The sequence below is a fragment of the Oncorhynchus gorbuscha genome, linkage group LG06 (assembly GCF_021184085.1).
Source record: "Oncorhynchus gorbuscha isolate QuinsamMale2020 ecotype Even-year linkage group LG06, OgorEven_v1.0, whole genome shotgun sequence".
NCBI classification, from domain to species: Eukaryota; Metazoa; Chordata; class Actinopteri; order Salmoniformes; family Salmonidae; genus Oncorhynchus; species Oncorhynchus gorbuscha.
The window spans coordinates 10534740-10549959 of NC_060178.1; the positions used below are offsets into that span (position 1 = coordinate 10534740).

The 15220-nt window shown below is 52.4% G+C and overlaps 1 protein-coding gene across 1 annotated transcript in view; it reads left to right on the forward strand.

Annotated features, from left to right (window-relative positions):
- LOC124037512 (unconventional myosin-IXAa-like) overlaps window positions 1-15220 on the forward strand; it is a 342685-nt gene that overhangs the window by 304492 nt on the left and 22973 nt on the right. Inside the window, exons 39-40 of the mRNA XM_046352288.1 lie at window positions 13877-14000; window positions 14345-14398. Of these exons, the coding sequence (XP_046208244.1) occupies window positions 13877-14000; window positions 14345-14398 (178 nt within the window). The remainder of the gene's footprint in view (window positions 1-13876; window positions 14001-14344; window positions 14399-15220) is intronic.

Consider the following 15220-nt stretch of genomic DNA (forward strand, 5'->3'; position numbering starts at 1 on the left):
GGTTCTTCCCCTTTTATACCCTCGATCTTCCTTTCTCATTGTGGTTTACACCATCTCCGATGACGCATTCAGTGGTTAACATCCTGTTAGGCAGGATGTTCTGATTCGCAGTATGCCCGCCTTGACAGGATGCCTAATCTTGGCCGCTCTGACCACGGAATTTCCGATGCAAGTTAGCACAATTTAGTACATTCCATTATCAATAACTTTTAAAACATTACCATTGACTACTTGGCTCTATTATAATGCTACTCCAACCCAACGTATTAACTCCCATTAGATTTTAAACCTTCACCAACTTAAACCTTCACCATCTTAAACCTTCACCATCTTAAACCTTCACCATCTTAAACCTTCACCAACTTAAACCTTCACCATCTTAAACCTTCACCATCTTAAACCTTCACCAACTTAAACCTTCACCAACTTAAACCTTCACCATCTTAAACCTTCACCAACTTAAACCTTCACCATCTTAAGCCTTCACCATCTTAAACCTTCACCAACTTAAACCTTCACCAACTTAAACCTTCACCAACTTAAACCTTCACCAACTTAAACCTTCACCAACTTAAACCTTCACCAACTTAAACCTTCACCATCTTAAAACTTCACCATCTTAAACCTTCACCATCGTAAACCTTCACCATCGTAAACCTTCACCAACTTAAACCTTCACCAACTTAAACCTTCACCAACTTAAACCTTCACCATCTTAAACCTTCACCATCTTAAACCTTCACCAACTTAAACCTTCACCAACTTAAACCTTCACCATCTTAAACCTTCACCAACTTAAACCTTCACCAACTTAAACCTTCACTAACTTAAACCTTCACCAACTTAAACCTTCACCGACTTAAATCTTCACCAACTTAAACCTTTCATCATTTCAACATTGTAAGCTTTCATTATCAACCTCCTACTCGCCCTAAGGCCTTGTTCCGCCAAGCTTAACAAACATAGTCTATATGCATCATACCTTAAAGCAAACAACATTATAACATTGTTAACCATTTAAGTGCATTACTTCAATCATCCTTTACTATCTCTCTTGGTCCATTTCCCAATGCTTTCACCCTTCAACATTTAACATATTTAGCCTTTATGTAAATTCCAGTCCAAATGTATTTATTTTTGTTCTTATTCTTCTTTTCCTTGGTCAATGTCAATTCTCTCTCACTGTTCATTCTCCTTTGTGCTCCGTGTGTGTGTGTGTGTGTGTGTGTGTGTGTGTGTGTGTGTGTGTGTGTGTGTGTGTGTGTGTGTGTGTGTGTGTGTGTGTGTGTGTGTGTGTGTGTGTGTGTGTGTGTGTGTGTGTGTGTGTGTGTGTGTGTGTGTGTGTGTGTGCGTGCGTGTGTGTGTGTGTGTGTGTGTGTGCGTGTGGGCTTACAGGATGCTAATGTCACAGAGAACTGGGCCTTAAACTACTACTCTTGATAACCCGAATAGTTGCAACTGTGTAAACAATGGAAGTGACAACGGACGTACCTCAATAGCTTTAATTCATCAGATGAGTGAGTGTTATTTCTGTTGCAGATCCCCTAAGACTGCAATCAGTTCCTATAAGACAATATCAATAATAATTTCTAAATTATAGATTAAGCAACAGAAGTCACCTTATTCACTGGTTGCTCATTCTGCCTGTCCTCCTCTAGGAGCTGACTCATTCTGCCTGTCCTCCTCTAGGAGCTGACTCATTCTGCCTGTCCTCCTCTAGGAGCTGACTCATTCTGCCTGTCCTCCTCTAGGAGCTGACTCATTCTGCCTGTCCTCCTCTAGGAGCTGACTCATTCTGCCTGTCATCCTCTAGGAGCTGACTCATTCTGCCTTTCCTCCACTAGGTGTGAGATGCTGACTCATTCTCCCTGTCCTCTTCAAAGAGCTGACTCATTCTGCCTGTCCTCCTCTAGGTGTGAGGAGCTGACTCATTCTGCCTGTCATCCTCTAGGAGTTGACTCATTCTGTCTGTCCTCCTCTAGGAGCTGACTCATTCTGCCTTTCCTCCTCTAGGTGTGAGGAGCTGACTCATTCTGCCTGTCCTCCTCTAGGAGCTGACTCATTCTGCCTGTCATCCTCTAGGAGCTGACTCATTCTGCCTTTCCTCCTCTAGGAGCTGACTCATTCTGCCTGTCCTCCTCTAGGTGTGAGGAGCTGACTCATTCTGCCTGTCCTCCTCTAGGTGTGAGGAGCTGACTCATTCTGCCTGTCCTCCTCTAGGTGTGAGGAGCTGACTCATTCTGCCTGTCATCCTCTAGGAGTTGACTCATTCTGTCTGTCATCCTCTAGGAGCTGACTCATTCTGCCTGTCCTCCTCTAGATGTGAGGAGCTGACTCATTCTGCCTTTCCTCCTCTAGGTGTGAGGAGCTGACTCATTCTGCCTGTCCTCCTCTAGGTGTGAGGAGCTGACTCATTCTGCCTGTCCTCCTATAGATGTGAGGAGCTGACTCATTCTGCCTTTCCTCCTCTAGATGTGAGGAGCTGACTCATTCTGCCTTTCCTCCTCTAGATGTGAGGAGCTGACTCATTCTGCCTGTCATCCTCTAGGAGCTGACTCATTCTGCCTTTCCTCCTCTAGATGTGAGGAGCGGACTCATTCTGCCTGTCCTCCTCTAGGTGTGTGGAGCTGACTCATTCTGCCTGTCATCCTCTAGGAGCTGACTCATTCTGCCTTTCCTCCTCTAGGTGTGAGGAGCTGACTCATTCTGCCTGTCCTCCTCTAGGTGTGTGGAGCTGACTCATTATGCCTGTCATCCTCTAGGAGCTGACTCATTCTGCCATGTCCTCCTCTAGGTGTGTGGAGCTGACTCATTCTGCCTGTCATCCTCTAGGAGCTGACTCATTCTGCCTGTCCTCCTCTAGGAGTTGACTCATTCTGTGTGTCATCCTCAGGAGCTGACTCATTCTGCCTGTCCTCCTCTAGGAGCTGACTCATTCTGCCTTTCCTCCTCTAGGTGTGAGGAGCTGACTCATTCTGCCTGTCCTCCTCTAGGAGCTGACTCATTCTGCCTGTCATCCTCTAGGAGCTGACTCATTCTCTGGTGTGAGGAGCTGACTTTCCTCCTCTAGGAGCTGACTCATTCTGCCTGTCCTCCTCTAGGTGTGAGGAGCTCACTCATTCTGCCTGTCCTCCTCTAGGTGTGAGAAGCTCACTCATTCTGCCTGTGCTCCTCTAGGTGTGAGGAGCTGACTCATTCTGCCTGTCCTCCTCTAGGTGTGAGGAGCTCACTCATTCTGCCTGTCCTCCTCTAGGTGTGAGGAGCTGACTCATTCTGCCTGTCCTCCTCTAGGTGTGAGGAGCTGACTCATTCTGCCTGTCCTCCTCTAGGTGTGAGGAGCTGACTCATTCTGCCTGTCCTCCTCTAGGTGTGAGGAGCTCACTCATTCTGCCTGTCCTCCTCTAGGTGTGAGGAGCTGACTCATTCTGCCTGTCCTCCTCTAGGTGTGAGGAGCTGACTCATTCTGCCTGTCCTCCTCTAGGTGTGAGGAGCTCACTCATTCTGCCTGTCCTCCTCTAGGTGTGAGGAGCTGACTCATTCTGCCTGTCCTCCTCTAGGTGTGAGGAGCTGACTCATTCTGCCTGTCCTCCTCTAGGTGTGAGGAGCTGACTCATTCTGCCTGTCCTCCTCTAGGTGTGAGGAGCTCACTCATTCTGCCTGTGCTCCTCTAGGTGTGAGGAGCTCACTCATTCTGCATGTCCTCCTCTAGGTGTGAGGAGCTGACTCATTCTGCCTGTGCTCCTCTAGGTGTGAGGAGCTCACTCATTCTGCCTGTGCTCCTCTTGGTGTGAGGAGCTGACTCATTCTGCCTGTCCTCCTCTAGGTGTGAGGAGCTCACTCATTCTGCCTGTCCTCCTCTAGGTGTGAGGAGGTGACTCATTCTGCCTGTCCTCCTCTAGGAGCTGACTCATTCTGCCTGTCCTCCTCTAGGTGTGAGGAGCTGACTCATTCTGCCTGTCCTCCTCTAGGTGTGAGGAGCTGACTCATTCTGCCTGTCCTCCTCTAGGAGCTGACTCATTCTGCCTGTCCTCCTCTAGGTGTGAGGAGCTGACTCATTCTGCCTGTCCTCCTCTAGGTGTGAGGAGCTGACTCATTCTGCCTGTCCTCCTCTAGGAGCGGACTCATTCTGCCTGTCCTCCTCTAGGTGTGAGGAGCTGACTCATTCTGCCTGTCCTCCTCTAGGTGTGAGGAGCTGACTCATTCTGCCTGTCCTCCTCTAGGTGTGAGGAGCTGACTCATTCTGCCTGTCCTCCTCTAGGAGCTGACTCATTCTGCCTGTCCTCCTCTAGGTGTGAGGAGCTGACTCATTCTGCCTGTCCTCCTCTAGGTGTGAGGAGCTGACTCATTCTGCCTGTCCTCCTCTAGGTGTGAGGAGCTGACTCATTCTGCCTGTCCTCCTCTAGGTGTGAGGAGCTGACTCATTCTGCCTGTCCTCCTCTAGGAGCTGACTCATTCTGCCTGTGCTCCTCTTGGTGTGAGGAGCTGACTCATTCTGCCTGTCCTCCTCTAGGAGCTGACTCATTCTGCCTGTCCTCCTCTAGGTGTGAGGAGCTGACTCATTCTGCCTGTGCTCCTCTAGGTGTGAGGAGCTGACTCATTCTGCCTGTCCTCCTCTAGGTGTGAGGAGCTGACTCATTCTGCCTGTCCTCCTCTAGGAGCTGACTCATTCTGCCTGTCCTCCTCTAGGTGTGAGGAGCTGACTCATTCTGCCTGTGCTCCTCTAGGCGTGAGGAGCTGACTCATTCTGCCTGTCCTCCTCTAGGTGTGAGGAGCTCATTCATTCTGCCTGTCCTCCTCTAGGTGTGAGGAGCTGACTCATTCTGCCTGTCCTCCTCTAGGTGTGAGGAGCTGACTCATTCTGCCTGTGCTCCTCTAGGTGTGAGGAGCTGACTCATTCTGCCTGTGCTCCTCTAGGTGTGAGGAGCTGACTCATTCTGCCTGTCCTCCTCTAGGTGTGAGGAGCTGACTCATTCTGCCTGTCCTCCTCTAGGTGTGAGGAGCTGACTCATTCTGCCTGTGCTCCTCTTGGTGTGAGGAGCTGACTCATTCTGCCTGTCCTCCTCTAGGTGTGAGGAGCTCACTCATTCTGCCTGTGCTCCTCTTGGTGTGAGGAGCTCACTCATTCTGCCTGTCCTCCTCTTGGTGTGAGGAGCTGACTCATTCTGCCTGTCCTCCTCTAGGTGTGAGGAGCTCACTCATTCTGCCTGTGCTCCTCTTGGTGTGAGGAGCTGACTCATTCTGCCTGTGCTCCTCTTGGTGTGAGGAGCTGACTCATTCTGCCTGTGCTCCTCTAGGTGTGAGGAGCTCACTCATTCTGCCTGTGCTCCTCTTGGTGTGAGGAGCTGACTCATTCTGCCTGTCCTCCTCTAGGTGTGAGGAGCTCACTCATTCTGCCTGTCCTCTAGGTGTGAGGAGTTGACTCATTCTGCCTGTGCTCCTCTAGGTGTGAGGAGCTCACTCATTCTGCCTGTGCTCCTCTAGGTGTGAGGAGCTGACTCATTCTGCCTGTCCTCCTCTAGGTGTGAGGAGCTGACTCATTCTGCCTGCCCTCCTCTAGGTGTGAGGAGCTCACTCATTCTGCCTGTGCTCCTCTTGGTGTGAGGAGCTGACTCATTCTGCCTGTCCTCCTCTAGGTGTGAGGAGCTCACTCATTCTGCCTGTGCTCCTCTAGGTGTGAGGAGCTCACTCATTCTGCCTGTGCTCCTCTAGGTGTGAGGAGCTGACTCATTCTGCCTGTCCTCCTCTAGGTGTGAGGAGCTGACTCATTCTGCCTGTCCTCCTCTAGGTGTGTGGAGCTGACTCATTCTGCCTGTGCTCCTCTAGGTATGAGGAGCTGACTCATTCTGCCTGTCCTCCTCTAGGTGTGAGGAGCTGACTCATTCTGCCTGTCCTCCTCTAGGTGTGAGGAGCTGACTCATTCTGCCTGTCCTCCTCTTGGTGTGAGGAGCTGACTCATTCTGCCTGTCCTCCTCTAGGTGTGAGGAGCTCACTCATTCTGCCTGTCCTCCTCTAGGTGTGAGGAGGTGACTCATTCTGCCTGTCCTCCTCTAGGAGCTGACTCATTCTGCCTGTCCTCCTCTAGGTGTGAGGAGCTGACTCATTCTGCCTGTCCTCCTCTAGGTGTGAGGAGCTGACTCATTCTGCCTGTCCTCCTCTAGGTGTGAGGAGCTGACTCATTCTGCCTGTCCTCCTCTAGGTGTGAGGAGCTGACTCATTCTGCCTGTCCTCCTCTAGGTGTGAGGAGCTGACTCATTCTGCCTGTCCTCCTCTAGGAGCGGACTCATTCTGCCTGTCCTCCTCTAGGTGTGAGGAGCTGACTCATTCTGCCTGTCCTCCTCTAGGTGTGAGGAGCTGACTCATTCTGCCTGTGCTCCTCTAGGTGTGTGGAGCTGACTCATTCTGCCTGTCCTCCTCTAGGTGTGAGGAGCTGACTCATTCTGCCTGTCCTCCTCTAGGTGTGAGCTGAGCTGACTCATTCTGCCTGTCCTCCTCTAGGTGTGAGGAGCTGACTCATTCTGCCTGTCCTCCTCTAGGTGTGAGGAGCTGACTCATTCTGCCTGTCCTCCTCTAGGTGTGAGGAGCTGACTCATTCTGCCTGTCCTCCTCTAGGTGTGAGGAGCTGACTCATTCTGCCTGTCCTCCTCTAGGAGCTGACTCATTCTGCCTGTGCTCCTCTTGGTGTGAGGAGCTGACTCATTCTGCCTGTCCTCCTCTAGGAGCTGACTCATTCTGCCTGTCCTCCTCTAGGTGTGAGGAGCTGACTCATTCTGCCTGTCCTCCTCTAGGTGTGAGGAGCTGACTCATTCTGCCTGTCCTCCTCTAGGTGTGAGGAGCTGACTCATTCTGCCTGTCCTCCTCTAGGAGCTGACTCATTCTGCCTGTCCTCCTCTAGGTGTGAGGAGCTGACTCATTCTGCCTGTGCTCCTCTAGGTGTGAGGAGCTGACTCATTCTGCCTGTCCTCCTCTAGGTGTGAGGAGCTGATTCATTCTGCCTGTCCTCCTCTAGGTGTGAGGAGCTGACTCATTCTGCCTGTCCTCCTCTAGGTGTGAGGAGCTGACTCATTCTGCCTGTGCTCCTCTAGGTGTGAGGAGCTGACTCATTCTGCCTGTCCTCCTCTAGGTGTGAGGAGCTGACTCATTCTGCCTGTCCTCCTCTAGGTGTGAGGAGCTGACTCATTCTGCCTGTCCTCCTCTAGGTGTGAGGAGCTGACTCATTCTGCCTGTGCTCCTCTTGGTGTGAGGAGCTGACTCATTCTGCCTGTCCTCCTCTAGGTGTGAGGAGCTCACTCATTCTGCCTGTGCTCCTCTTGGTGTGAGGAGCTCACTCATTCTGCCTGTCCTCCTCTTGGTGTGAGGAGCTGACTCATTCTGCCTGTCCTCCTCTAGGTGTGAGGAGCTCACTCATTCTGCCTGTGCTCCTCTTGGTGTGAGGAGCTGACTCATTCTGCCTGTGCTCCTCTTGGTGTGAGGAGCTGACTCATTCTGCCTGTGCTCCTCTAGGTGTGAGGAGCTCACTCATTCTGCCTGTGCTCCTCTAGGTGTGAGGAGCTCACTCATTCTGCCTGTCCTCCTCTAGGTGTGAGGAGCTGACTCATTCTGCCTGTGCTCCTCTAGGTGTGAGGAGCTCACTCATTCTGCCTGTGCTCCTCTTGGTGTGAGGAGCTGACTCATTCTGCCTGTCCTCCTCTAGGTGTGAGGAGCTGACTCATTCTGCCTGTCCTCCTCTTGGTGTGAGGAGCTGACTCATTCTGCCTGTCCTCCTCTAGGTGTGAGGAGCTCACTCATTCTGCCTGTCCTCCTCTAGGTGTGAGGAGGTGACTCATTCTGCCTGTCCTCCTCTAGGTGAGGAGCTGACTCATTCTGCCTGTCCTCCTCTAGGTGTGAGGAGCTGACTCATTCTGCCTGTCCTCCTCTAGGTGTGAGGAGCTGACTCATTCTGCCTGTCCTCCTCTAGGTGTGAGGAGCTGACTCATTCTGCCTGTCCTCCTCTAGGTGTGAGGAGCTGACTCATTCTGCCTGTCCTCCTCTAGGTGTGAGGAGCTGACTCATTCTGCCTGTCCTCCTCTAGGTGTGAGGAGCTGACTCATTCTGCCTGTCCTCCTCTAGGTGTGAGGAGCTGACTCATTCTGCCTGTGCTCCTCTAGGTGTGAGGAGCTGACTCATTCTGCCTGTCCTCCTCTAGGTGTGAGGAGCTGACTCATTCTGCCTGTCCTCCTCTAGGTGTGAGCTGACTCATTCTGCCTGTCCTCCTCTAGGTGTGAGGAGCTGACTCATTCTGCCTGTCCTCCTCTAGGTGTGAGGAGCTGACTCATTCTGCCTGTCCTCCTCTAGGTGTGAGGAGCTGACTCATTCTGCCTGTCCTCCTCTAGGTGTGAGGAGCTGACTCATTCTGCCTGTCCTCCTCTGTGAGGAGCTGACTCATTCTGCCTGTCCTCCTCTTGGTGTGAGGAGCTGACTCATTCTGCCTGTCCTCCTCTAGGAGCTGACTCATTCTGCCTGTCCTCCTCTAGGTGTGAGGAGCTGACTCATTCTGCCTGTGCTCCTCTAGGTGTGAGGAGCTGACTCATTCTGCCTGTCCTCCTCTAGGTGTGAGGAGCTGACTCATTCTGCCTGTCCTCCTCTGTGAGGAGCTGACTCATTCTGCCTGTCCTCCTCTAGGTGTGAGGAGCTGACTCATTCTGCCTGTGCTCCTCTAGGTGTGAGGAGCTGACTCATTCTGCCTGTCCTCCTCTAGGTGTGAGGAGCTCATTCATTCTGCCTGTCCTCCTCTAGGTGTGAGGAGCTGACTCATTCTGCCTGTCCTCCTCTAGGTGTGAGGAGCTGACTCATTCTGCCTGTGCTCCTCTAGGTGTGAGGAGCTGACTCATTCTGCCTGTGCTCCTCTTGGTGTGAGGAGCTGACTCATTCTGCCTGTCCTCCTCTAGGTGTGAGGAGCTGACTCATTCTGCCTGTCCTCCTCTAGGTGTGAGGAGCTGACTCATTCTGCCTGTCCTCCTCTTGGTGTGAGGAGCTGACTCATTCTGCCTGTCCTCCTCTAGGTGTGAGGAGCTGACTCATTCTGCCTGTGCTCCTCTTGGTGTGAGGAGCTGACTCATTCTGCCTGTCCTCCTCTTGGTGTGAGGAGCTGACTCATTCTGCCTGTCCTCCTCTAGGTGTGAGGAGCTGACTCATTCTGCCTGTGCTCCTCTTGGTGTGAGGAGCTGACTCATTCTGCCTGTGCTCCTCTTGGTGTGAGGAGCTGACTCATTCTGCCTGTGCTCCTCTAGGTGTGAGGAGCTGACTCATTCTGCCTGTCCTCTCTAGGTGTGAGGAGCTGACTCATTCTGCCTGTCCTCCTCTAGGTGTGAGGAGCTGACTCATTCTGCCTGTGCTCCTCTAGGTGTGAGGAGCTCACTCATTCTGCCTGTGCTCCTCTTGGTGTGAGGAGCTGACTCATTCTGCCTGTCCTCCTCTAGGTGCTGAGGAGCTCACTCATTCTGCCTGTCCTCTAGGTGTGAGGAGCTGACTCATTCTGCCTGTGCTCCTCTAGGTGTGAGGAGCTGACTCATTCTGCCTGTGCTCCTCTAGGTGTGAGGAGCTGACTCATTCTGCCTGTCCTCCTCTAGGTGTGAGGAGCTGACTCATTCTGCCTGTCCTCCTCTTGGTGTGAGGAGCTGACTCATTCTGCCTGTGCTCCTCTTGGTGTGAGGAGCTGACTCATTCTGCCTGTCCTCCTCTAGGTGTGAGGAGCTGACTCATTCTGCCTGTCCTCCTCTAGGTGTGAGGAGCTGACTCATTCTGCCTGTGCTCCTCTAGGTGTGAGGAGCTGACTCATTCTGCCTGTCCTCCTCTAGGTGTGAGGAGCTGACTCATTCTGCCTGTCCTCCTCTAGGTGTGTGGAGCTGACTCATTCTGCCTGTGCTCCTCTAGGTATGAGGAGCTGACTCATTCTGCCTGTCCTCCTCTAGGTGTGAGGAGCTGACTCATTCTGCCTGTCCTCCTCTAGGTGTGAGGAGCTGACTCATTCTGCCTGTCCTCCTCTTGGTGTGAGGAGCTGACTCATTCTGCCTGTCCTCCTCTAGGTGTGAGGAGCTGACTCATTCTGCCTGTCCTCCTCTTGGTGTGAGGAGCTGACTCATTCTGCCTGTCCTCCTCTTGGTGTGAGGAGCTGACTCATTCTGCCTGTCCTCCACTAGGTGTGAGGAGCTGACTCATTCTGCCTGTCCTCCTCTTGGTGTGAGGAGCTGACTCATTCTGCCTGTCCTCCTCTAGGTGTGAGGAGCTCACTCATTCTGCCTGTGCTCCTCTAGGTGTGAGGAGCTGACTCATTCTGCCTGTCCTCCTCTAGGTGTGAGGAGCTCACTCATTCTGCCTGTCCTCCTCTAGGTGTGAGGAGCTGACTCATTCTGCCTGTCCTCCTCTTGGTGTGAGGAGCTGACTCATTCTGCCTGTCCTCCTCTAGGTGTGAGGAGCTGACTCATTCTGCCTGTCCTCCTCTAGGTGTGAGGAGCTGACTCATTCTGCCTGTCCTCCTCTAGGTGTGAGGAGCTGACTCATTCTGCCTGTCCTCCTCTAGGTGTGAGGAGCTGACTCATTCTGCCTGTCCTCCTCTAGGTGTGTGGAGCTGACTCATTCTGCCTGTGCTCCTCTTGGTGTGAGGAGCTGACTCATTCTGCCTGTCCTCCTCTAGGGGCTGACTCATTCTGCCTGTCCTCCTCTAGGTGTGAGGAGCTGACTCATTCTGCCTGTGCTCCTCTAGGTGTGAGGAGCTGACTCATTCTGCCTGTGCTCCTCTAGGTGTGAGGAGCTGACTCATTCTGCCTGTCCTCCTCTAGGTGTGAGGAGCTGACTCATTCTGCCTGTCCTCCTCTAGGTGTGAGGAGCTGACTCATTCTGCCTGTCCTCCTCTTGGTGTGAGGAGCTGACTCATTCTGCCTGTCCTCCTCTAGGTGTGAGGAGCTCACTCATTCTGCCTGTGCTCCTCTTGGTGTGAGGAGCTGACTCATTCTGCCTGTCCTCCTCTAGGAGCTGACTCATTCTGCCTGTCCTCCTCTAGGAGCTGACTCATTCTGCCTGTCCTCCTCTAGGAGCTGACTCATTCTGCCTGTCCTCCTCTAGGTGTGAGGAGCTGACTCATTCTGCCTGTGCTCCTCTAGGTGTGAGGAGCTGACTCATTCTGCCTGTCCTCCTCTTGGTGTGAGGAGCTGACTCATTCTGCCTGTCCTCCTCTTGGTGTGAGGAGCTGACTCATTCTGCCTGTCCTCCTCTAGGTGTGAGGAGCTGACTCATTCTGCCTGTCCTCCTCTAGGTGTGAGGAGCTGACTCATTCTGCTTGTCCTCCTCTAGGTGTGAGGAGCTGACTCATTCTGCCTTTCCTCCTCTAGGTGTGTGGAGCTGACTCATTCTGCCTGTGCTCCTCTTGGTGTGAGGAGCTGACTCATTCTGCCTGTCCTCCTCTAGAGGCTGACTCATTCTGCCTGTCCTCCTCTAGGTGTGAGGAGCTGACTCATTCTGCCTGTGCTCCTCTAGGTGTGAGGAGCTGACTCATTCTGCCTGTCCTCCTCTAGGTGTGAGGAGCTGACTCATTCTGCCTGTCCTCCTCTAGGAGCTGACTCATTCTGCCTGTCCTCCTCTAGGTGTGAAGAGCTGACTCATTCTGCCTGTGCTCCTCTAGGTGTGAGGAGCTGACTCATTCTGCCTGTCCTCCTCTTGGTGTGAGGAGCTGACTCATTCTGCCTGTCCTCCTCTAGGGGCTGACTCATTCTGCCTGTCCTCCTCTAGGTGTGAGGAGCTGACTCATTCTGCCTGTCCTCCTCTAGGTGTGAGGAGCTGACTCATTCTGCCTGTCCTCCTCTAGGAGCTGACTCATTCTGCCTGTCCTCCTCTAGGTGTGAGGAGCTGACTCATTCTGCCTGTCCTCCTCTAGGAGCTGACTCATTCTGCCTGTCCTCCTCTAGGTGTGAGGAGCTGACTCATTCTGCCTGTCCTCCTCTAGGTGTGTGGAGCTGACTCATTCTGCCTGTCCTCCTCTAGGTGTGTGGAGCTGACTCATTCTGCCTGTCCTCCTCTAGGTGTGAGGAGCTGACTCATTCTGCCTGTGCTCCTCTTTGTGTGAGGAGCTGACTCATTCTGCCTGTCCTCCTCTAGGTGTGAGGAGCTGACTCATTCTGCCTGTCCTCCTCTTGGTGTGAGGAGCTGACTCATTCTGCCTGTCCTCCTCTAGGAGCTGACTCATTCTGCCTGTCCTCCTCTAGGAGCTGACTCATTCTGTCTGTCCTCCTCTAGGAGCTGACTCATTCTGCCTGTCCTCCTCTAGGAGCTGACTCATTCTGTCTGTGCTCCTCTAGGAGCTGACTCATTCTGCCTGTCCTCCTCTAGGTGTGAGGAGCTGACTCATTCTGCCTGTGCTCCTCTAGGTGTGAGGAGCTGACTCATTCTGCCTGTCCTCCTCTAGGTGTGAGGAGCTGACTCATTCTGCCTGTCCTCCTCTAGGTGTGAGGAGCTCACTCATTCTGCCTGTGCTCCTCTAGGAGCTGAGTCATTCTGCCTGTCCTCTAGGAGCTGAGTCATTCTGCCTGTCCTCCTCTAGGAGCTGACTCATTCTGCCTGTCCTCCTCTAGGAGCTGACTCATTCTGCCTGTGCTCCTCTAGGTGTGAGGAGCTGACTCATTCTGCCTGTCCTCCTCTAGGTGTGAGGAGCTGACTCATTCTGCCTGTGCTCCTCTAGGTGTGAGGAGCTGACTCATTCTGCCTGTCCTCCTCTAGGTGTGAGGAGCTGACTCATTCTGCCTGTCCTCCTCTAGGAGCTGACTCATTCTGCCTGTGCTCCTCTTGGTGTGAGGAGCTGACTCATTCTGCCTGTCCTCCTCTAGGTGTGAGGAGCTGACTCATTCTGCCTGTCCTCCTCTAGGAGCTGACTCATTCTGCCTGTGCTCCTCTTGGTGTGAGGAGCTGACTCATTCTGCCTGTGCTCCTCTAGGTGTGAGGAGCTGACTCATTCTGCCTGTCCTCCTCTAGGAGCTGACTCATTCTGCCTGTGCTCCTCTTGGTGTGAGGAGCTGACTCATTCTGCCTGTCCTGCTCCTGTGCTCCTCTTGGTGTGAGGAGCTGACTCATTCTGCCTGTCCTCCTCTAGGTGTGAGGAGCTGACTCATTCTGCCTGTCCTGCTCTAGGTGTGAGGAGCTGACTCATTCTGCCTGTGCTCCTCTAGGTATGAGGAGCTGACTCATTCTGCCTGTCCTCCTCTAGGTGTGAGGAGCTGACTCATTCTGCCTGTCCTCCTCTAGGTGTGAGGAGCTGACTCATTCTGCCTGTGCTCCTCTAGGTGTGAGGAGCTGACTCATTCTGCCTGTCCTCCTCTAGGTGTGAGGAGCTGACTCATTCTGCCTGTCCTCCTCTAGGAGCTGACTCATTCTGCCTGTCCTCCTCTAGGAGCTGACTCATTCTGCCTGTCCTCCTCTAGGAGCTGACTCATTCTGCCTGTCCTCCTCTAGGAGCTGACTCATTCTGCCTGTCCTCCTCTAGGAGCTGACTCATTCTGCCTGTCCTCCTCTAGGAGCTGACTCATTCTGCCTGTCCTCCTCTAGGAGCTGACTCATTCTGCCTGTCCTCCTCTAGGAGCTGACTCATTCTGCCTGTGCTCCTCTAGTATCTGACTCATTCTGCCTGTCCTCCTCTAGGAGCTGACTCATTCTGCCTGTCCTCCTCTAGGAGCTGACTCATTCTGCCTGTCATCCTCTAGGAGCTGACTCATTCTGCCTGTCATCCTCTAGGAGCTGACTCATTCTGCCTGTCCTCCTCTAGGAGCTGACTCATTCTGCCTGTCATCCTCTAGGAGCTGACTCATTCTGCCTGTCCTCCTCTAGGAGCTGACTCATTCTGCCTGTGCTCCTCTAGGTGTGTGGAGCTGATCATCGGAGAACAGATGAATAAGTACAGGGCCAGACTGAAGGACATCAACAGTCTGGAGTTTGCTGAGAACAAGGCCAAGAGCAGACTGACACACATCAGGAAGTCCATGGTAAGGCACCAGGACAACAGGGGGTTGTATTCATTAGGCATCAAATGGAAGAAAACAGACAGATAATTGGAGGGACTTTCTGGACTTGTCCAATAAGAGGGGCTAATTTTCATTGCAAAATGTTTTAAAGCGTTTTCTGTCATCATAACCTAATGAACACGACCCAGGGGTCTCGTGTGAGGAGAAATGTAACCTTACCCTCTGACTGAGGTCATCATAGACCTCCCTCTCTGTCTTCCAGTGGTTGACTTTAAACCTTTAACCCTTAATTCCTCTCACACAATGTAATGTCCTCCAACGAAGGTTACCCCATCTAACCCTATTCTCCCCTTACCCCACTCCAGAAACCTGTACTAATCGCTGTTAAGTTTATTGGCATAACCCGCACGACCACTCCGGTATGTATTCTTAGTATATACTCCATGTGAACACACCCAGTCCTGTTAGCCCATTTGTCTGTGGCGCTGTCAATCAACCAGTCCTGTTAGCCCATTTGTCTGTGGCGCTGTCAATCAACCAGTCCTGTTAGCCCATTTATCTGTGGCGCTGTCAATCAACCAGTCCTGTTAGCCCATTTGTCTGTGGCGCTGTCAATCAACCAGTCCTGTTAGCCCATTTGTCTGTGGCACTGTCAATCAACCAGTCCTGTTAGCCCATTTGTCTGTGGCGCTGTCAATCAACCAGTCCTGTTAGCCCATTTGTCTGTGGCGCTGTCAATCAACCAGTCCTGTTAGCCCATTTATCTGTGGTGTTGTCAATCAACCAGTCCTGTTAGCCCATTTATCTGTGGTGCTGTCAATCAACCAGTCCTGTTAGCCCATTTATCTGTGGTGCTGTCAATCAACCAGTCCTGTTAGCCCATTTATCTGTGGTGCTGTCAATCAACCAGTCCTGTTAGCCCATTTATCTGTGGTGCTGTCAATCAACCAGTCCTGTTAGCCCATTTATCTGTGGTGCTGTCAATCAACCAGTCCTGTTAGCCCATTTATCTGTGGTGCTGTCAATCAACCAGTCCTGTTAGCCCATTTATCTGTGGTGCTCAACCAGTCAATTTATCTGTGGTGCTGTCAATCAACCAGTCCTGTTAGCCCATTTATCTGTGGTGCTGTCAATCAACCAGTCCTGTTAGCCCATTTATCTGTGGTGCTGTCAATCAACCAGTCCTGTTAGCCCATTTATCTGTGGTGCTGTCAATCAACCAGTCCTGTTAGCCCATTTAT